This window comes from Budorcas taxicolor, chromosome 16 (genome assembly GCF_023091745.1).
Source record: "Budorcas taxicolor isolate Tak-1 chromosome 16, Takin1.1, whole genome shotgun sequence".
NCBI lineage: Eukaryota > Metazoa > Chordata > Mammalia > Artiodactyla > Bovidae > Budorcas > Budorcas taxicolor.
Genome location: NC_068925.1, coordinates 50,449,448 through 50,470,362, shown reverse-complemented (window position 1 = coordinate 50,470,362; position 20,915 = coordinate 50,449,448). Strand labels below are relative to the sequence as shown.

Below are 20,915 nucleotides of genomic sequence, written 5' to 3'. Positions count from 1 at the left end.
GTCTCTGAGCCTCTATGTTTCATGCATGCATATGAAGATATTTACATACAGTCACGTACTATGCTTTGCACACACCGTTTTAAAATATCAAAACTCATCGTCCAGCTTTTGGTTTACTTTGGATGTTTCTATTTCTCTCCTTTCAGGTACATGTTTTATCAATAAAATGTTGACAAATGTTTAATGCAGTCTAGGGGCCTGACTGTGATCGTCTGAAACCATTTCAATTAGGCTTCCACCTACTTTCCTATTCTGCTTGACTCTTCCGCCTTCCCTGCCTTCCACCAGAGAGACGGCATTTCCTCCAGTTTAGATGACATTTCCTTCCTATTAGTACTTCTGTGGAGGTCACAGTACCTTATCAAGTCCAGTCTACATGAGGGTTTGGCTGCCTCTGACCAGAGAAAAAGCTGGCTTAAAACTCAACATTCAGAAAACTAGTATCATGGCATCTGGTCCCAACACTTCATGGCAAATAGATGTGGCAAAAATGAAAACAATGGCAGATTTTATTTTCTTGGGTTCCAAAATCACTGTGGATGGTGACTGCAGGCATGAAATTAAAAAACACTTGCTCCTTGGAAGAAAAGCTATGACAAACCTAGACAGCATATTAAAAAGCAAAGGCATCACTTTCCTGACAAAGGTCCATCTAGTCAAAGCTATGGTTTTTCCGGTAGTCATGTACAGATGTGAGAATTGGACCATAAGAAGGTTGAGCACCAAAGAATTGATACTTTCAAGCTGTAATGCTGGAGAAGATTCTTGAGAGTCCCTTGGACAGCAAGATAAACTAGTCAATCCTAAAGGAAATCAACCCCAAATATTCACGGGAAGGACTGACGCTGAAGCTGAAGCACCAGTACTTTGGCCACCAGGCGCAAACAGACAACTCATTGGAAAAGACCCTGATCCTGGGAAAGACTGAAGACAGAAGGAGAAGGGGGCAGCGGAGGATGAGATGGTTGGATGGCATCACCAACTCAATGGACGTGAATCTGAGCAAACTCCTAGAAATAGTGAAGGACAGGGAAGGAAGCATGACATGCTGCGGTCCATGGGGTCAAAGAATCAGACACAACTTGGCCAGTGAACAAGACCAGTGTCTCTCCCTTCCTCTGCTCCACCTTGCCTGGCTTCCTGTTTTCATTCTCTTAAACTCTAGGTCAGGGGTCGGTTGCAAAAAGAGTCGGACACAATTTAGCGACTCAACAACAAATCACTAGGTCATATAAGAAACATAACGATTATCTCAGGCTTTCCATTCTTAATGGAAAACTTCCTCTGAATGTAATTTCAAGTGCGGTTCTCACATGGTGCCCACTGAGGCTGTGGACACCCAGGAATAATGTCCACTTTTCTTCTCAAGGACAGTTTAGCAGGACACACAATTGAAGGCCATGAAATTCAAGTTTCAACATCTTTTCTTCGACACTCTGAAACTGAGATCACCACCTTCTCGCTTCAGCGTTTTCACTGGAGCGTCTGCTGTCACGTCTGCTGTTCGCTTTTTCTGGGCATTTTTAGAATGTCTCTTTGTTACTAGTATTCTTTAAATTCCTTAGACAATGGCTTTAAAATGTTTTAAATTTTATTTCCAATATGAGCACTTTTGATCTGAGATCATCCAACTTGGACCTGAGAGCTTGGTGTTTTGTGTCAATGGTTTTTCCCTTCTTTTCTAGGGCTTCAAAAGTGCTAACACTTCCCTCATCCTTCTCCACTAACCTTTCCTTTGTATCTTCTCTCTCTCTGCCTCCCTGATGCCTACTGGGAGGGTCCTGAGCTGGAAAACCTGGTATTTGGCTAGATTCCTGCCACCCTCCCCACCCCCCACCCCAGCAACTCCAGCCTCCACACGCTCCACGCCCAGTCCTGACGATGGTCCTTCTTGACCTGCATCCCATTATCCCTGCACTGTCCCTGACACTTTCTGGGATATGGATTCTATTTATGTACCTCAAAGTCTTAAAACAGTGGCCCATTAACTCGGCTTCATCTGCTACTGCTTGTCCACTCGCTGTCCGTCTAAGGGGACAGGGTTTACGAGAACCCACCCTGCTTTGCCCCATGAGATTCTTTGCGCCTGAAGCAATCAGCTACCTGCGCTCATGCTGGAGGGGAGAGGGGGCTCCAGCCCAGACCTAAGTGTCCAGCGTGACAATCTGGGTCCAACCATCTCCGCTGGCTCTACCCTAAAGACAGGGCAGGGGAGGAGTGGGGACACCCAAGCTGCCCTTAGCAGCACCCTGCCCTCCTCCCCTGGGGGCCACACGTCCCATATACAGGCTGTTGCCAGCACTTGGAGGGTATCTGGGCTCCATGCCCTGAAGAGCACCGGGGACCAGGATAAACCCTGACTGCTTGCGTGGCACCCAGGGAGGCCCAGGGGCCTCATGGGCCTCTCTGGTCAGGCCACTCATGCCGGTGGTCCCAGGAGGCCACCACACGGAGCCCGTACAAAGCAGCAAGCACACAGGCCTCAAGGAAGTAGCTGCTCCTTTCTTAACTTACTGGGTTTCACAGGGTACCGAAGCCCCACCCAGAGGCCTGAGTCAAGGCCTCCCAGGTCGGGCAGCAGGCAGGCAGCCCTTCAGTGCCCAGGGTCTGGCTGCCCATAAATACCTTCCATAAATATGGCCCGGCCTAGCACCAGCATCTGTTTCCAGGTAAACAGACTGAACTGCAGCAGTCCCAGGCCTAGCACCAGAAGAATTTGCTCCAAGGAAGGGCCCCAGGCCCGCACCTGCCCCCACACCTGCCTGCAGTCTCACCCCGGGGGCATGGCAGGTGCGGCTTCCTCCACACCATGATCCTCAGGGCGGGCCAGGCAGGGCCTCCATCCTCCTGGTCAGAAGATCCTTGCAGAGTGGAAGGCTGCGCCACTGTCCACAGGCCTCGGAGACCAGGGTGGGGCCGGAGTCCTGGCCCCCGCACGTCCCTCCTCAGTGGACACCAAAGCCCCCAGGTCCCCTCGGTGGCCCCTGGGAGCCAAGCCTCAGCGGGGGCTGCCCCTGAGCTAGTGCTTCTCTAGGCTGCTGCGGAGCCCAGGTCTGGTGGGAGGCTGGCTGTAGGGCCACTGCAGGGGCAGGAAAGAAGTAGGTCAGCCCTGGGGTGGGCGGAAACTCTCCAAGGCTTTTGAGTCCTGGGCTCAGGCTTCCTGCCGCCCGTCCTTCCAGCTCCAGCCTTGACTCATCTCTGAGGTCCAGGTTTTAAAACCCCCGCCAACCTGGGGGCCCAGATTACGTGCAAGAGCTGGATCCCCCTCCCTCCTCTGGCCTTGGTCTGCAGGTAAGGGGCTGTAACGCCAGCCAGTGCCACCCTCCTGGCAACACAGGGATGCCCCCGGCCCGCCTACCTGGGCCCAGGGCTGGAGATGGGCTCTCCGGGAGCTGGGAGGGTCCACCTGCAGGCAGACAGACACGCTGGTGCCCCTCCCTCAGGTGGGCAGCAGTCACGGGGCAGTGAGGCTGCAGGGACCCCCACTCTCTCCCGGCATAGCATCTCCCCGCCAACGTACAGGGTGGGGAGGCAGGACTTAGGACTGGATGAAGAGGGGCTTCACTACAGGCCCTGTGGGGTCCACTCCAGGGCAGGAGCAGTGAGGCCCTTCTTGTTCTCCTTCCCAGCAGGGCTCAGGCAGGGGCACCCCCAGTTCCTGACGCCCCCCACCCCCACCCCAACCCCAGGATAAACGTCGCGGCCACCTAGAATGCCTCTGGTGCAGTACCAAACCTGACAACCAGGTGCCGCTGTGAGCATCATTCGTCCCAGCACCAGCCCCACAAGTTTCAGTCTCCACCTACTCAACCCCCTCTTCTTCAGGAGGTGGGGTCCCTCCCCTAAAGGCGCCTAGGGACCAGGGCTGCCTTGGGGAGGCTCAACAAGATGCACTCACAATATAAGACCATGTCTGGGGTCCCCAGGTCAAGGATCCCAGCCTGAAATCTCCACTCTTAGCCTGGCTTCCGCCATCACCCTATCTCAAGGCCTGCCTGGCACAGGCCCCAAGCCGGCCTCTGGTCTCCCCTGGTAGACACAATGCTTCCCAGGAACAGGCTGGGCCTGGGCGAGGTGACCAGGGCACACCAGAGGGGCAGAGGTGGCCAGAAGAGCAGGGGCACTCCAAGTGCTGCCTGCAGAAAGCAGGCTCCCCCAGGGTTTCAGGGGCTGAGGGGCCACGGTGCCATCACCACCCCTGACCCTGCCCGTGGCCGTGCAGAGAAGCACACACACACACACACACACACACACACGCTGGGAGACAGGTGCTAGCATGCAGACTGGAGCACGTGCTGCGTGCCTAATCTCTAAATCGTGTCTGACTCTTCGAGACCCCATGGACTTCAGCTCGCCAAGATCCTCTGTCCATGGGATTCTCCAGGCAAGAATACTGGAGTGTGTTGCCATGCCCTCCTCCAGGGGATCTTCCAAACCCAGGGACTGAACCCGCTTCTTTTATGTCTCCTGCATTGGCAGATGGGTTCTTCATCACTAGCGCCAGCTGGGAAGACTGGAGCACACACCTGTGCTACTGCACACATGCACCCTTGGGTAGTACACTGTCATGCCCTGGTTCACACACACAGGGTGAGGAAGGGGTGGCGGGAGGCTGTGTCAGCGCCCACCCACACTGGTTCACCCAGCCCTGCCCAAGGGGTCTCCACCCTCTGCAGTTTGAGCCCACGCCTGCCGCTCCTGGGTTGGCTGTATGCTGAGTCCCATCCACGGTCCAGGGGCTGGAAGGTCCACACTTTGTCCAGCAAAGGCCAGGCAGACACCATGGGCATCGCGCTCAGATGGTGACATTCGTTCCACTCACCTGACCCCACGAGCACCCTGTCCCCCTCTCGCCACCCCCCCCAACCAGGAGCCCGACTCACCCTGCCGGCATGTGGGCCCTGTGTAGCCGTCCACGCAGAGGCACTGCCCGCTGACAGGGTTGCAGTCGGCTCCACCCCCACAGGAGCAGTGCAGAGCACAGCCCGGCCCGAAGAAGCCCCTCCTGCAGCCTGTGGGTGGGGTGGAAGTGGTGGGAGGGACAGGCCTGAGTGCCACTCCGGTCCACCAGGGGCTGGGACCGCAGGCCTCAGGATACCCGCAGGGAGCATGCAGGAGCAAAGACCTCAAGCCTTAGATTTGTCCTGTGTGAGCCCTCACGTGGGAAAGTGCTGGGCGCCGGACACTGGCCCAGAATCTCTTCCCCATATTCCCACCAGCCCCCAGGCCGGCGAAGGGGAGCTGGCGGTCAGGGAGGCTCCCAGGGGCAAGACGGCCAAGAGCCCTGAGGAGGAGACACAGAGCCCACGCAGGCCAGCTGGCCCATCTGGGAGGTTTCCTTCCCACCTCACCAGGGGCCCCTCCCCAGGACCAAAGCCCCCACACCCCAGAGAGAGGCCCCCCAGGGACTCAGGGGGAAGCTGTAAGGCAGGACGGGCCTCGACAACTCCGAGCAGGAACCCTGGTGCTGGGCTCTCTGTGAGCCGCTGCGCCAGCAGAGGGACCGGGCAGGAGGACGCAGTGCCCAGGTCAGGACGTGACACAGGTGGGCTCCAGAAACACAGTCGATTCTACCAACAGAGACCCACACCCCTGCCCCCACCAAGCGGTACCCCTGACTCACCCAGGTCACAGGTGGTCCCTGTGCGCCCAGGGGGGCACAGACAGTGGCCGGTGACGGGGTCACAGGGCACCCCAAGCTCGCAGTCACATTGCTGGCCGCAGCCCTCTCCGAACGAGCCCGGCTCACACCCTGGAAGGGGCACTAGTCAGCATCCTCTGTCCCGAGCCCAGGGCAAGGGGACTGGGTGGGAGTGCGTGGGGGCACGGACACTCACCCCACTCGCAGAACTGGCCATGGAGGCCAGCAGGGCAGAGGCACCGGCCGCTGACGGGGTCGCAGGGGGCGCCATGCTGACACTGGCACATCTGCTGGCAGCCAGCCCCATGGAAGCCGGGGGGACAGGCTGAGGGAGACCCGGGTCGGAGCCCCTGACTCAGTTTGCCCAGAGAGAGCAAAGGACGGGCTTGGGGCTGGCACTCACTTCCTCCCACCCAGGCCCAGAGCCTGCCCTTGTGGCCCTCTGCCCCAAAGCTGGGTCAGGCCTCATCGCATCGGGCCACCACAAGGAGTGATGCGGAAAGCGGAGGAGTGCGCGCCCAGGGGTGCAGTGGCCTGACCCTACAACTCACGGTGCTCGCAGGCCTGGCCATAGAAGCCGGGGCTGCAGCGACAGGCCCCCGACGTGGGCTCACAGGTCCCGTGGTTGTGGCAGGAGCACTCGAGGCTGCAGGCAGCACCATAGCGCCCAGCGGGGCAGGCTGGGGAGGGGCAGGGGGGTCAGCCTGCTGTCACAGGACAGCAGGGGCACTAGCCTCATCCAGGTGACCCTGGGAGCCTCAACCGGCCCTCCAGCAGCCGGGTGCCTCCCCACGATCGCCCCTAAGCTATGGACCTCCTCCCGCACCCAGCCCCTGCCACACCGGGCATGGCCTCACCCCCTGCGGGCAGCGACTCTCCACCTCACACACGCCACCGCCCCCAGGCTGGCCTGGACTCACCCAGCTCGCAGTGTGGCCCCGTCCAGCCCAGGCCACAGGAACAGCTGCCGTTGGTGGCATGACACAGGCCCCCATTCCTGCAGGAGCACGCATGCTCACAGTTCACACCAAACTGATTCTGGGGGCAGCCTAGGGACGAAGCGGGCCTGCTCAGAGCTCTGGTCCAGAGCCAGACACGCTCCAGGACACTCCCACATGATCCAACAGTCATTCAACAAACACTTCCTCCCCGCCCCCTCCGCACCCCCAGGCACACACGTGCCAGGAAGCTGCACCAACCACATCCTGCCAGTTCATCCATCTTCCTCAGAGACCAGAACTGAGCCAGCGCTGACAGTAACACAGGAGGAAAGGGACCAGGGCCTTCCAGGGCATGGGAGTGCCTGTCCACCAGGCGGGAGGGGGTCAGGGAAGTTTTCCTGGGGAGGAGGCACCCTCCAGGTTCGGAGGAGGCTGGGCAGCCCCACACGCCAGGTGGTGCTTTCAGACTCTGACCCCTAGCTGCCGTTCTCCCCTGGAGGTGTGGCCTGGATGGAGTCAGGGTTCAGGACCTGGGGGAGTGGGACCAGCCCCTTGAAAAGGACCAGAGGGGGCAGAGGGCTCAGACCTACCAGGGTGTGGGGTCAGACCAAGCAGTGTGGGCACGGCCTGAGGACCTGCTTACCATCATGACCACAAACCCCACAACGGTTCCAGGGGCCACTCTGGTTGCCCCACCATCACCTGTGCTCCGGGCCTCCCTCTCCGTGGGTTCCCAGCTGCTGGGCCCAGGAGGACATCAGCCAAGAGGCTGGCTCCATCCTCAAGACAGAGCAGTCGCCTGACCCCTCCTGCTCGGGCTTGGGGGCTGGCTCTGGGACAGAAGTTATCCGTCCCCCACTGGCCACAGGGAACTGGAGAGGTCAACTAATGGCCTGAGTCCTGGGGTCATGGGTCAAAGCAGGAAATGGGGTGCTATCGGATGACCCGAGTGGGCATTGCAGTCAACATGAGCAAGCCCTCACTTATATCCTCAGGGTGCCTTGGGGATTAACAGAAGGGACCCAGCTCTCCCGTGACCCCATGGTTTCATTCTGTCACCAACGCTCCCCCATGGCTAATTTAGTGATGTATGCAAAGTGCCCGAGGCAGCAAGCAAGTAGGTTCTCACCATGCTCGCAGTAGACGCCGGTCCTCCCAGGCGGGCAGGAGCAGCTGCCGGTCACGGGGTCACAGGCTGCCCCCCGCCCACACCTGCACACGTGGGCACAGCCAGGGCCAAAGTGGCCGTGTGGACAGGCTGCCGGGAGGAAAGGGGAGGGTGGCCACTCCTGGCTGGATCCCCCTGCCTCTGCTCTGTCAACCCGGATGGGACGGGACTGGGCCACGGCAGGCTGGCTGTGGAGACTCCCGCCCTGTCTTCCCAGACAGGGCGGGGCCGCCTGCTGCTGAGCCCCCTGCCCGCCCTGGTGGCTCCCTCAGCTGCAGGCTCTGCGGGGGGCCGGGCCCACGCTACAGTGAGTGACTCACAGTGCCCCCACCCACCTTCGCCAGCCCCAGCCCCAGACGGTCGGTTGGAAAGTCCCCACGTGACTCAGGGAGAGGCCCTTCTCTCTGCAGGATGCCAGCTGGTTTCTGCAGGGGTCCTGGTGGACACAGCGCGGGTCGAGGGCACAGCACACGGCCAGGCAGAGCAGGCCGAGGAGACGTTTTGGCCATACCGATCCCCCAGCTTAGCCTGGTCTGCAGCCGGTCCCAGCGGGGAACCCAAGGAGTGGAACGGTCTGGGGCTGTCTGCCCTGCAGGCCGGATGGCGTGGCCCTGCCTGTCGAGATGCAGGGAGAAGACACCCCAGCCACTCACCGAGGCCGCAGTCAGTCCCAAGGAATCCGGCGGGGCAGCGGCAGGCCCCGGTGACCGCGTCACAGGAGCCCCCGTTGAGGCACCCACACAGCAGCTCACAGCCAGGCCCGAACCGCCCTGGCGGGCACCCTGCGGGGGGAGGGGCCAGCTGCCAGGGGCGGGGCGCTCGCAAAGCCCCTCCCCTTTCCCCTCCATCACTCCAGCGGCCCGGCCGCCCGCCAGGCAGCACTCACGTTGCTGGCAGCCGGCGCCGTGGTAGCCGGGGGAGCACGCACAGGCCCCCGAGGCGGGGTGGCAGGCCTGGTTCTCGCCCGGGCAGTGGCACTGCTGCCCACAGCGCTCCCCAAAGGTGCCAAGTGGGCAGGCTGGGGGAGGCGGCAGGGGTCAGTCCTGGCCTGGCCCGGAGAAGGCACCCTCCCTCACCCCGGGCCCCTCTTGGGGGCAGAGCTCTGGGACCCAGCCCAGGAGCGCATGTGGCCTGAACTGCCCCCAGGCCTGCCCACATCCGGCACCCACCTTGCTCACAGCTGGGCCCCGTGAAGCCCGGGGGACAGTGACACTCCCCGGTGACATGGTGGCAGGCGGCGCCCGGGGGGCACTGGCAGCGCTGGGCACAGGCCTCTCCAAACCAGCCAGGTGGGCAGGCTGCGGGGAGGAGTGGGCGGAGGTGGTGGGAAGCCCTGGGGTGGGGGGCGGGGGCCCGAGGGGTTGCCCTGTGAAGTACCCGCCCCCACCCTGGGCCCCAGTAGAGCTGAGGGCTCACCGCTCTCACACCGCGAGCCCCTCCACCCCGGGGGGCAGAGGCAGGCCCCGGTGACGGCGTGGCAGGCGGCCCCCCACCGGCAAGCGCAGCGCTCCTCACAGCGGGCCCCGAAGGTGCCCTCGGGACAGGCTGTGGGGAAAGGGGCGGGCGGGCTTAGTCCGGCTCCGGGCGGCTCCCCCGGACAGACACTGAAGGCCCGGGGAGCTCAGGCCATAGCCCTGCCCCCTCCTACCCACTGCCCACACTGCTGAGGCCCCACACTCTGGCATGACGGAGGCTACCCCAGAGGGGCCCCAGGGACCTCCTGGCCTCCCCCATGGGTCCCCGAGTCACCCACTCACGGCTCTGGCACTTGTCCCCAGTCCAGCCGGCTGGGCAGAGGCAGTGGCCGGTGTGCGGATCACAGAGGCCGCTGTTCAGGCACCCGCAGCTCTGCGGGCAGCCAGCTTCAAAGACCCCCGGGAGGCACTCTGCAGAGACGGGGCAGGTGATGCCTGGGGGCCCAGTACACCTGCCCTGCTCATGCTTCCTGCACCCAGAGCCTCGGGTGCTGGGTCCTTGGGAAGGATAGGTGCCTGGGGGTGATGACACCACAGGCCACACCCAGGGCCCTGCTCCTCAACACTAGGCAGCCGTCAGGAAGGGGACCAGGGCAGTGGCCTTGGGTCCCCCGAGACCCCCAGGGCCCCTCCTCCACCAGCCCGACACTCACCCTTCTCACAGGCCAGGCCGGCCCAGCCCTCTGGGCAGGTGCAGTGACCTGAGACTGGGTCACAGGTGCCCCCATTCCGGCACAGGCAGGAGAGCTGACAGTCCTCACCATAGAGGCCCTCTGGGCAGGCTGAGGCCAGGGAGAAAAGCAACCTGCGGTTTCCCTGCCAGCCAGGCCGGAGGCCTGAACCCTCGGAGGGCCAGCCCACTGGACCTGCAGGCTCGTCCCAAAGCCCAACACCGAACTTTAGGGGCAGGAATGGGGGCTGCCTCTAGGACGAGCTGCCCCAGGGCTCCCCGGGCCCACCGGCCCAGTCTTTGGGGGCTCAGCGCTGAAGGGTGTGGTCCCTTAGGAGTCCTAAGGCCTCCCTCCATCCCTGGGTGCCCCACAGCTGGGAGATGGACTTCCGTCCTCCCTGCCCAGAGAGGTTTAGATCCCCCTCAAGTCCCACCCATGTCACCCTCCACGGCCCAGGGAGGGACAAGCATGACAGCTGGCTCCAGACTCCTGGTCAGGGCTTACCCTGCAGGCAGGTGGGCCCTGTCCAGCCAGGGCCACAGCGGCACTGCCCATGGACAGGGTCACAGGAGGCCCCATTAAAGCAGGAGCAGGCCTGGCTGCAGTTGTGGCCGAACATGTGGGCTGGGCAGGCTGCAGGAGAGAAGGGGGTCAGGGGCCGGGGGTGATGGACCCCAGGAGGGGCTGCAGCAGATGGTCCCAGGCTGCTGAGGTCTAGCGCCCCTCCTTCTGACCTGGGTGGCCACACACAAGGACAGACCCTAACCCTAACGGGCAGCACCCAAGGCTGACGGGGGCCTCACGCACTCTGGGCACAGCGGGGGCCCTGGCGGCCGGCAGGACAGAGGCAGGAGCCGCTCACGGGATCACAGGGGACTCCGGCACTGCAGTCACAGGCACGGCCACAGTCCATTCCAAAGAAGCCGGCTGGGCAGGCTGCGGGCGGGGTGGTGATGGGAGACTGCCAGGGTCACGAGACCCGCCTGCACACCACCCTCCCACACCCCTCTGGCCCACGCCCTGACTCACCTCGCTCACAGAAGGTGCCCCTCCAGCCGGCAGGGCAGGTGCAGGCCCCGCTGACATGGTCACAGGCCGCCCCGTGCTCACACTGGCACCGCCGCCCACAGCCCGGCCCGAAGTAGCCCTGGGGACACCCTGAGACACCAGACTCTCAGCTGGGCGTACAGTAGCCTGCCCCAGTCCTGCCTAGGGCCTGGGCCGTGGGGCAGGGGAAGCCCCTCCCTTACCCAAGGCCTCTGCAATCCTCCCAGCTAGGAGCCAAGCCCCCAGCTCACCCAGATCCACCGGCCCAGCCAGGGTGGGGGTCGACACTGAACGGCAGGGCCCTTGGTCCTTAGCAGACACTTTCCTCCCCTCTCACAGGTGGCAGGCGCCCCCTGGGGTGCCACTGACCCCATCTCTCGCTGCCTTTGCTCCACGTGGGCCTTCTCTTGAGCCCAGGCAGGTAGGAGGGTGGCGGGTGGCAGGGGAGCCAGATGGGGGAGGGCTTAGACGAGGAGACCCCTGCTTGTCCAGGGACAGGGAGCAGGGCTGGGTCCCCCTGACACTTGTACGTGTGTGTGTGTATGTGTGCACGTGAGCCTGTGTGTGTGTGAGCACATGAGCATGCATGCGCACATGCGTGTGCGGGCCAGGCCGGGACTCACGCTCCTCACACCGCGGGCCCACATGGCCGGCTTCACACACACACAGGCCGCTGACGGCGTCGCAGCCCCCATGGCCTGCACTGCAGTTGCAGGCGTAGCTGCAGTCGGGTCCCCAGCGGCCGCTGTCACAGGCTGCAACAGAGCAACAGAGGCTGGTCACCCTGCGCAGGTGACCACAGTCGGATCAGGGGTGGGGAGGGATGCCTGGACACCAGGCCGCCTACCTCTCTGGCAGCTGAGGCCGGTCCACCCAGGGGCACAGCTGCACCGGCCGGTCACTGGGTGGCAGAGCCCATCGTTGGCACAGGAGCACCGCGTCTGGCAACCAGGTCCAAACCAGCCAGCAGGGCAGGCTGTGGGCAGAGACAGGCTGAGCATAGCTGGGGCTGGACATGGGGTCAGCTGGGATTGCGGGCAGGGCTAAGGTGGGGGCAGCGGGCACTCACCATCCTGGCAGCGGCTGCCCGTGAAGCCGGGGCGGCACAGGCAGGCTCCAGTCTCCGGCACACAGGCGGCACCGTGCTCACACGGCGGGCAGATCTCCTGGCAGCCAAGCCCCCAGCGGCCCTCGGGACAATCTAGCACCCCCCCCGCCACACACACACACAGGTAGTCAGTCTCCCCAGGCCTCGCTGGGCCCACTGGGGAGCAGGGATTTCTCTTCCCAACTGAGCCATCCCAGAGGAGGGAGGGGGCAGGTCATGGGAGCCCCTAGTCCACTCACAGGCTATAGACTTCAGGGCATTCACCCCAGGGGGAGACCCCCTGCCCAGGATGCTCAAGAAGCAAAAGCGGGCCCCAGAAGAACCGGGAGACCCACATGCAGTGAACAGGAGCCTAGAGGACCCACCACAGGCTGGGGAGGGCGGGGGGCCATTGGCCAAGCTGTCCCCGTGGCTGACAGTTCCCAGTGTCCCCCCTGCAGGCTCAGCCACGGGGCAGCCACAGACGCCCACATCCAGACCCAAGCCTGGTGGTATGAGCTCTCGTAGCTGCTGTGGACGGGCCTGGGGTCTGCAGGGCTCCAGGGTTGGGGTCTGCAAACACGGCCGGGCATTGTGCAGCACAGGGAGCTGAGGTGACCCTGGGCCACAGCTGCCACTCACCTGCCCCACAGTCATCCCCAGTCCTCCCCGGTGGGCACAGACACTGCCCTGTGACCCGGTCGCAGGGGGCGCCCCCACAGGAGCAGGAGCCTGAGCAGTTCTGGCCAAACGTCTCCGCCGGGCACTCTAGGGGTGGGGAGCGGAGAGCCTCAGGGCCCCCACACAGAGTGGCCCTCCTCCCCTGACCTGCACCCCACCCCGCACCTGCTGCCCCCCCACATGCCTCCCCAGAACCTGTCCCCCCGAACCTGCCCTCTGCACCTGTCCCCCCTCACCTGACCCCCTGGCATCTATCCCCCTGCACCTGTCCCCCCGCACCTGCCCCCTGCACCTGTCTCCCCTCACCTGGCCCCCACCTGCCACCCTTGGCACCTGCCACACTCTCACCTGCCCCCCACACCTGCCCCCCTACCTGCCTCCCTGGAACCTGTCCCCCCTCATCTGCCCCCCACACCTTCCCTCCTCACCTGCCCTCAGCACCTGCCCCCCCATTTGCCTCCTTGGAACCTGTCCCCCCTTATCTGCCTCCCACACCTGCCCCCTCACCTGCACTCCCACCTGCCCCCCTCACTTGCCCTCCCCTCCTCCCCCCTGCACCTGCCCCCCTCATCTGCACCCCCACCTGCCCCCTGCACCTGCCCCCCTCACCTGTCCCCAGCACCTGCCCCCCCCACCTGCCCCACAGGATTGCTGGACACAGCCCGGGTCCCCAGGGTGATGAAGGCAGTCACAGGAGTGGACAGGACATGGGGACATGGGGCAGGGAAAGGCCCACATAGGGGAGCAGTGGTGAGGGGTGGCCTGGAGGCCGCAGATGGCAGGGCCTATGGAGGGTGAGCCAGGACCATGGAGAGCAGTGGCAGGCCCGCTCTGCTTGCCTTCCTCCCACTATGGTCTACCATGGGGTCCCCATGTGGTCACTGCGTGTTCAGGAGTGAGAAAAGCTTGGGGAGGAGGGGCCAGCAGCTCTGGGCCCAAAGTAGAGCTTCAGAAAAGAACACTGGGATCATGGAGCCTGCCCCACCCATGTGGGCTGCAGTGGTGGCTCCAATGGCCTGGCAGGGCCCCCTGTCCCCCCTACACCTGCTTGACTAGGGCGGTAACCGAGATGATGAGAAGGCCCTGCTGGCCCCAGCACCATGTGGCCGCTGCGATGCTGCTATAAGGAAAGTTCTGGGCCCTGGAAGGCCAGCCAGGCACCTGGAATGGGCAGGCTGGGGTCCACGCTCCACACCAAAGAATAGACAACCCCTCTCTCCCACCACAACACTCAGCAGGACTGAGAATTGAGGACGCGCACGGCCTGGGTAGGGGGAGATGTCAGCAGGAATGCCGTGGGGTCCCAGGCCTGGGGTCTCTCCGGCCCCAGGTTGGGCTCTGGACAAAGGACACGCCCCTTGAACCCTTGCCCTGAGGGCCCACACCTATGGGCACCCACTCGCCCACAGGACCACAGGTGGCACACACGCTGGGCGCACATGCAGGCACCCAGGCAGCATAGACTGGGGCAGGGAGGCCCAGCAGAGCACATGGAGCTGACCGCCATCTGGTGGGGTCCCTGCTCCACTGACAGGCAGATGTGTTTGGGGCACTGATGCCTTCCAGACTCGACAGCAGCGGGGAGCCCATCACTGCCATAAAGATGTGTGTCATGTCCCGCCACCCATCCCTGGGGCCCTGGATACTTTTGAAGAAAAAAGGGAAAGAAGGACAAAGAAGACCAGAGGGAAGGATGGGGGTGAAAGCCCTTCGAGTCTCAGCACTCAGGCCGCCTGGGAGGGCACTGCTGGACAGCGGCCGCCGGCGTGGGTGGAGGAAGGCGAGGGCGCAGACAGAAGTCAGGGGGGTCAGGAGCCTGAGCCCACACCAGGTAGGCGAGGTCCACCAGCTCCCACGCTGATTCACGGATGGGATGACGCCCCTGGCTCTTGAAGGCCCTCAAGACCATAGAGCCCCCCGCCAGAGTGTAGGTTGGGCTTGTGGGGTACTTGGTTTCGAAGCTGGGTTCTAAGCCCTACACACAGCCCTTGTGCACCAAGGGAATCTGAGAGCCCAGATCATCCCGGGGGTCTCCAGGACCACCACTGAGAGGGAGGGTCCGGGCCTGGGTGTAGAGGGACTGACTCCTCGGCTTGGGGTGGGCAGTGGCCCCCAGGCCCTCCTTGTCCCTGAGGGGGACTCAGACCGCTGCCTCCAGTGGGAGTCACACCGGTCACACTGCAGGCCCCCTCTCCACTCCCACCTGCCCTGGCTGAGGGGTGAGGACAATGTGCCCTGTGCTGAGGGAGGTCCCGACCTGCCCACACTCCATTGGCAGCCACAGCAGTGCTGATGCTCACAGCAAGGGCTCCCCCATATAAATGAGGACCCCCTGCCTTCAGCCTCTCCCTGCTTGGCACCCATTCACACTATCCCAGCCTCAGCATCCACGCGGAGGGCCTACAGTCATCACTCACGCCCCACGCTGGCACCTCCAGCCCAGGCCTCTCGAGACACCACCCCTGGGAGCAACTGCCTCTGTCCTGCCTGCTCAGACCCACCAGGGAGGAGCCCCCAGCTGGCTTCCAGCACACAGCGCGCTCAGTCTGTCCCGTGATGGAAGGAGTGAATGAGCAAGGGAGGGGATGATCTGGGAGCAGTACCAACCCTTCCAGCCGCCCTGCACATGCACACGCACATACACACACACAGTGTACATGCGTGTAGACACACACACACATGAGCTCCCGCCCTCTTGGGTGCACAGGGACAGGCAGACCTGTGGCTGAGTCACCACTGCATGACCAGGGTGGGGACACAGCAGTCAAGGTGCTGCCAGAGCCAGGCTTTACGGCTGACCCGGTGCCCAGCTCCATCACTTCTGGCGCCTGGCGCCCTGCACGGCCAGATAGCCTGCACCCTTCCTGGGCACTGGGGCCGCTCACCTTGGCTGCAGTCCTCCCCGTGGTAGCCAGCGGGACACTGCTTCCCACACTCGCCGCTGACAGGGTCGCAGGCCACGCCCGGGGGGCAGGTGCACGCCTGCCGGCACCCTGGCCCAAAGAAGCCCGGCTGGCACTCTGCAGGGGGAGAGGGGAGAGGCGTCTGCAAGGTTCCAAAGGCCCTGGGGCCTGTCATCCTCCCCTGTGGCCTGTCCCTCTCCCCTGGGGCCTTTTCCCCCTCCCCTGCAGCCTGTCCCTCTCCCCTGGGGCCTGTCCATCTCCCCTGGGGCCTGTCCCCTTCCCCTGGGGCCTCTGCCCCCTCCCCTGTGGCCTGTCCCTCTCCCCTGCGGCCTGTCCCTCTTCCCTGGGGCCTGTTCCCCCTCCCCTGCAGCCTGTCCCTCTCCCCTAGGTCCTGTCCCCCCACCTGAGGCCCTCCTCCCCCTGGCCCTGTACTCACCGTCCTGGCACCACTCGCCCCCAAAGCCCGCCTTGCAGGCACAGCTGCCATCCCTCTTATCGCACGCACGTGTATTCTGCTGCTCACACTTGCACTCCTCTGAGCAGCCTGGCCCAAAGGCCCACGGCGGGCAGGCTACACCCCAGAATGCACTGTGAGGGGGGCCTGCCCACTGCCAGCGCCCGCCCCAGCCCAGATCTCCAGCCCCATCCACCCAGTCGTATCTGGGACCCCACACAGAGTCGCTGGTGCCCAGAGCACCAGGCACACTGCCCACTTTGCAGATGAGAAATGCTCACAGAGAGGCACTTCCTGGCCAGGGAACGCCTGGGACCCTCACTGCCTCCCTCTGAACAATCCTCCTACAAGGCCTCACTCCAGAAGGTGAGGCCTTCTGGCTTTTCTCCAGCAGCCCACCGCCTCTCCCTGCACCATCCTGGGTGTCTGTGGACCCAGGGAAGGGGGGCGCGACCCCACTGGGGGCTGAGGACTTGCTCCCAGGAAATTCCAAAAGCCAAGACAAGCTCTGTGACCTGGAGCTTCCGAGGTGGGGGGGGGGCCTGCCCCTGCCCAGGCCTGCAGGCCACCCACCAGCCTGACTGGGGCGAGGGCCGCCCACCCAGATGCTCTGGCAGCCAGCACAGTCCAAAGAACTCTGAGTCTGCAGGCCCCTCACCCCAGCCGGGGACCTCGTTGAGCCCCCGTGTCCTTATCTATGAAGACTGATGGTTGAACACAAGCTGGACCCAGGCAGGAAGAACCCAGCCCACTCTATGGCCCCGCCCCACCCCAGATCCAAGCGCCCAAGGGTCAGTGGGACTCACCCAGGTGGCAGAAGCGGCCGTAGAGCCCCGGGTCACAGAGGCAGGCCCCGTAGAGGCGGTGGCAGCGGCCCCGGCTGGCACAGTGGCACTTCTTACGGCAGTGCTTGCCATAGAAGCCTTTGGGGCAGCCTGGGGGAAGGGGGGCCTCTTGACTGCCCACCCAGACACGGCCTCCCACCCAAGGAGATGCTCCGAGAGGGGGCATTAGCACCCAATACAGGAGCCTGGAGAGGCCTGGGCCACCCTGGAGGGTACAGCCATAGGGCTTCAGGGCCACCAGCAGCCCAAGGACCCTGTGCCCCAGACAGAGAGGGTCCCTGGGGGCTGGTGAGGGCATCTGGGGGCAGGGCAGGATGAGGTGAGCCCCATGAATGTGGCCGTCTGCCCCTGCAGGCCTGTGCCCCCAGGGTCTGTGGCCCCAGACGGTGGCCAGACCGGAGGCCATCACACCTTCATCACATGCAGAAGTGACTCCGAGAGCCCACTCTTTCCATCTGACCGGCACTGACAGCATCCTGATGCCTGTCCCTCAGTGGTCATTGAGCCTGGCCTCTGGAACTCACAGAAGGAAGGACACAGGCCCAAGTTCAAGGGGCCCAGGGCCAGGGCAGGGTTGTGGCCCTCCTCCCCGAGTGCTTTGCTCTGACTCAGCTCTGCCCCTGACCCGCCTACTGAGGGGCTTCAGGGACCTGCATGGTGAACCCAAGGAACGTCCACATCCTGACCATCAAGATCTCCTGGTGGGACCCTCTTGGACTATCCCAGCAAGCCTAACCCAACAAGTGTCCTTAGAAGGGAAAGGAGAGGGAGGCTAGACTCAAAAAGAGGAGGCCCGGGGAGACGGAGGCAGAGGCTAGAGGGACAGTCACGAGCCTGGGGCACCTGGAGTCTAGGAAACTCATAGAGGGGCCCCTGAGAGCTGGGACGGACTTTCTCCAGCTCACCTGCACGGGTGCACTTTACCCACAGGACCCCGACTGAGACCTTGTTTCCGGGAAGCCACACCATGTCACCAAGGAAGTACTGAGATGCAGGCCCTTTATCTGCCAGGAGTCCCATGGGTCCATTGAGGACCCATCACATACACATGAATTTAAAAGACGCTTGCTCCTTGGAAGGAAAGGTATGACCAACCTAGACGCACATTATTAAAAAGCAGAGACATCACTTTGCTGACAAAGGTCCGTAGAGTCAAACTATGGTTCTTCCAGTAGTCATGTATGGATGTGAGATTTGGACCATAAAGAAGGCTGAACACCAAAGAATTGGTGCTTTCAAACTGTGGAGTTGGAGATGACTCTTGAGAATCCCTTGGACAGCAAGGAGATCAAACCAGTCAGTCCTAAGGGAAATCAACCCTGAATATTCACTGGAAGCATTGATGCTGAAGCTAAAGCTCCAATACTTTGGCCACCTGAAGCGAGGAGCCAACTCCTTGGAAAAGATTCTCATGATGGGAAAGATTGAGAGCAGGAGGAGAAAGGGCGCAGAGGATGAGATGGCTGGACGGCATCACCAACTCAAAAGACACGAGTCTGGGCAAACTCTGGGAGAGAGTGAAGGACAGGGGAGCCTGGTGTGCTGCAGTCCACAGGGTCACAAGTCGGACACAACTTAGCAACTGAACAACAACACACATACAGCTTCCAACAGGCAGTGTGCTTTCAGCTCTCATTCAGGGTAGGGATGGCAGATCTCAGGAAAAGAAACACAGGGATGCTGACCGAGCTGAGAAGGTGACCAGAGGGAGGAAGCAGAAAGACCTGCCCTGCCACCCCACACAGGCCACCTAGGCCCTGGGAACGGTCCACCAATTGTTGCCATCGCTGCTAAGACAGGAAGTCCTTGATATACTAGCTATACTTGCCAGCAAAAGTAGCAGAAATGTAAAGATCTGAAGACTTTACAATGAAGCATCAGGCACCTGGGAAACTTCTGTGGACTCCAGTTCCTCCAAAAATGTTGCAACTTCAGAGTTAGAAAGGATGTTAGTGTCATCCCAAGAAGCCACAACCCAGGCATGCTCCCTTCTGCAAACCCCACCCAGCCATCATGTAGCTCTCCTTGAATGCTTCCAGGAACACGGAGCTCACTACCTCTCAGGGGACCCAGTTACAAAAGTGCTATTCTTCCTACGAGTCCTCACCACCTGCGATAGTCAGGCCCTGTGAGAATAGCCAACAATAACAACTCAGTGCTTCTTGCACTAAGGGGCTTCCTCTGTACCATACCGTCACTTTCCCCACCCCTGCAGAAGAAAGGGGACTAGGAGCCAAGAGGTGGTGCCTGCCCCTCACCTCCACCCCAAGGATGAACCCAGGGATCAAGGAGGGGCTGCACCCACCGTCCTCACAGTGGGCTCCACTGACCCCTGGGGGGCAGCGGCAGGCCCCCGTCACAGGGTCACAGGTCCCGCCATTCTGACAGCTGCAGGAGAAGCTGCAGTTCTTTCCGAAGGTGTCTGGAGGACAAGCTGCAAGGGGGACAGAGGAGCTCAGGATCATCGGCCCGCAAAAGGACCCTGCACTCAGAAACCCCTCCAGGGATACAAACACCCTCCTGGGGGTCAAGCCTCCAGTTCAGAAGCAACTTCCCAGAGCAGCACCTAACGGGACTTGTGCCCTGGAACCCCGCCCACATGCACGGCAGACATCACTCATCAATCCTGCATCCTCTCCCTCTACTCCAACAGGTCCACCTTCTCAACCAGCACTTTCAGTCACTATGGCCTCTGATACTAGAGGGTCGCTGGGCAGGGAGTGGACATGCCCTGGACAGAGGCTGGGAGAGAGCAGTGTTCTAATGTGCTTCAGCTGCCCACTTGCTGTGTGGCCTGAGGAAGTCACCTGTCCCCCTGGAGACTCTAGCATGACTGGCCTGCCCACCCACTGCTCTTCATCAGACCCCTTTTTGTCTCAGTTAGTTGTTGGCTTGCTTGTGGCTGGACCCTCATTGACTGTGACATCTGTGAGGGGCAGACACCAGGCTCTGTGAGCCCCCAGGGTCTCACAGCACCTAGAAGAGAACCTGGCGTGGAGAAGGCAGCTGGGAGACCCTGAAGGAATGAGTGAATGGAAGGACCTGGGAAGCCCCTGCCCAGGACGGTAGAAGGAGTGGACTGTCCATGCCATGCAGGTCCTAGGGCTCCTGGGCCCTGTCCCCCACGTGGCCCCGCCCCCACAGCAGCCTCACTCTCGTTGCAGACGAGCCCAGTCCAGCCATCAGGGCAGTCACAGCTGTCCAGGCTGGGGAGGCAGGTTCCCCCATTCCTGCAGTCATCACAAGTCAAGCTGCAGTCTGGGCCAAAGGTGTTGTCCAGGCAGACTGGGGGACGGATTGAGAGAAGAGCCTCAGAGCCTGGCCCCCGGCCCTGGACCCTACCCAGAGAAGGGGACACAGGGCATCCTCGGGCCATGCAGGTCCCACGCGGGTGAACGGAGACAAGGGGGCCACACAGGGGCCAGAAAGGGCCCTAAGTGGGCAGCCAGGCTCAGCCCCAGACACACTGGGCAGACTGAGCAAGCCTCTTGGCCTCTCTGAGCCTTGGCAAACAAGGCACTCACAGGAAGACTTCCTCATGCCCAAGACCGTAGGCTGGGCAGCAGCCAGGCCCAGGGGGTGCTGGCACAGAAGCCCGGGGATGGGCCCACCTCTCACCATACTTTTCCTGCAGCGTGTGTTCGCCCCGTGCCTCAGCCTCTTCCTCCTCAGCCCCGGCGTAGTCGTCTTGGAAGAGAGGAGGCAGCTCGTCCTGGAGCACCGCAATGTGCAGAGGGGGCCGCCCGAGGGGCAGGTGGCCGTCCAGGACCAGCTCGGGCAGCTCCAGGGCTGGGCAGAGTACGAAGGCCACTGAGCCCCTGCCGCTCACCTGTCCTCCTCGGGATTGACTCCCCTGCCCCTCGGTGCCACCCTGGGACCCCCACCTACAGACCCTGGTGCCTCTCCTCACCCTGGTCACCAGGAGCGAGCCTACTTCTCAGGACAGAGGAGGCTCCAGGCCCTGAGGACCTGAGTCTCGCCATGTCCGCCCCAGCTGTCCCG

At 62.5% G+C, this 20,915-nt stretch overlaps 1 protein-coding gene across 1 annotated transcript in view; it reads right to left on the bottom strand.

Annotated features, from left to right (window-relative positions):
* Nucleotides 1-1,864: 1,864 nt before the first annotated feature.
* The window catches only part of MEGF6 (multiple EGF like domains 6), a 101,226-nt gene continuing 82,175 nt past the window's right edge, over nucleotides 1,865-20,915 (bottom strand). The window contains exons 13-39 of the mRNA XM_052653780.1: nucleotides 20,532-20,702; nucleotides 20,067-20,198; nucleotides 19,219-19,347; nucleotides 16,875-17,003; nucleotides 16,051-16,185; nucleotides 15,597-15,731; nucleotides 12,673-12,798; nucleotides 12,013-12,144; nucleotides 11,791-11,919; nucleotides 11,567-11,698; nucleotides 10,926-11,054; nucleotides 10,704-10,832; nucleotides 10,401-10,529; nucleotides 9,879-10,007; nucleotides 9,508-9,636; nucleotides 9,167-9,295; nucleotides 8,920-9,048; nucleotides 8,637-8,768; nucleotides 8,404-8,532; nucleotides 7,712-7,840; nucleotides 6,562-6,690; nucleotides 6,193-6,321; nucleotides 5,838-5,966; nucleotides 5,624-5,752; nucleotides 4,884-5,012; nucleotides 3,359-3,406; nucleotides 1,865-3,079 (exon numbers count right to left, since the gene is read on the bottom strand). Coding sequence (XP_052509740.1) covers nucleotides 2,946-3,079; nucleotides 3,359-3,406; nucleotides 4,884-5,012; nucleotides 5,624-5,752; nucleotides 5,838-5,966; nucleotides 6,193-6,321; nucleotides 6,562-6,690; nucleotides 7,712-7,840; nucleotides 8,404-8,532; nucleotides 8,637-8,768; nucleotides 8,920-9,048; nucleotides 9,167-9,295; nucleotides 9,508-9,636; nucleotides 9,879-10,007; nucleotides 10,401-10,529; nucleotides 10,704-10,832; nucleotides 10,926-11,054; nucleotides 11,567-11,698; nucleotides 11,791-11,919; nucleotides 12,013-12,144; nucleotides 12,673-12,798; nucleotides 15,597-15,731; nucleotides 16,051-16,185; nucleotides 16,875-17,003; nucleotides 19,219-19,347; nucleotides 20,067-20,198; nucleotides 20,532-20,702 — 3,470 coding nt within the window. The 3' untranslated portion in view covers nucleotides 1,865-2,945. The remainder of the gene's footprint in view (nucleotides 3,080-3,358; nucleotides 3,407-4,883; nucleotides 5,013-5,623; nucleotides 5,753-5,837; nucleotides 5,967-6,192; nucleotides 6,322-6,561; nucleotides 6,691-7,711; nucleotides 7,841-8,403; nucleotides 8,533-8,636; nucleotides 8,769-8,919; nucleotides 9,049-9,166; nucleotides 9,296-9,507; nucleotides 9,637-9,878; nucleotides 10,008-10,400; nucleotides 10,530-10,703; nucleotides 10,833-10,925; nucleotides 11,055-11,566; nucleotides 11,699-11,790; nucleotides 11,920-12,012; nucleotides 12,145-12,672; nucleotides 12,799-15,596; nucleotides 15,732-16,050; nucleotides 16,186-16,874; nucleotides 17,004-19,218; nucleotides 19,348-20,066; nucleotides 20,199-20,531; nucleotides 20,703-20,915) is intronic.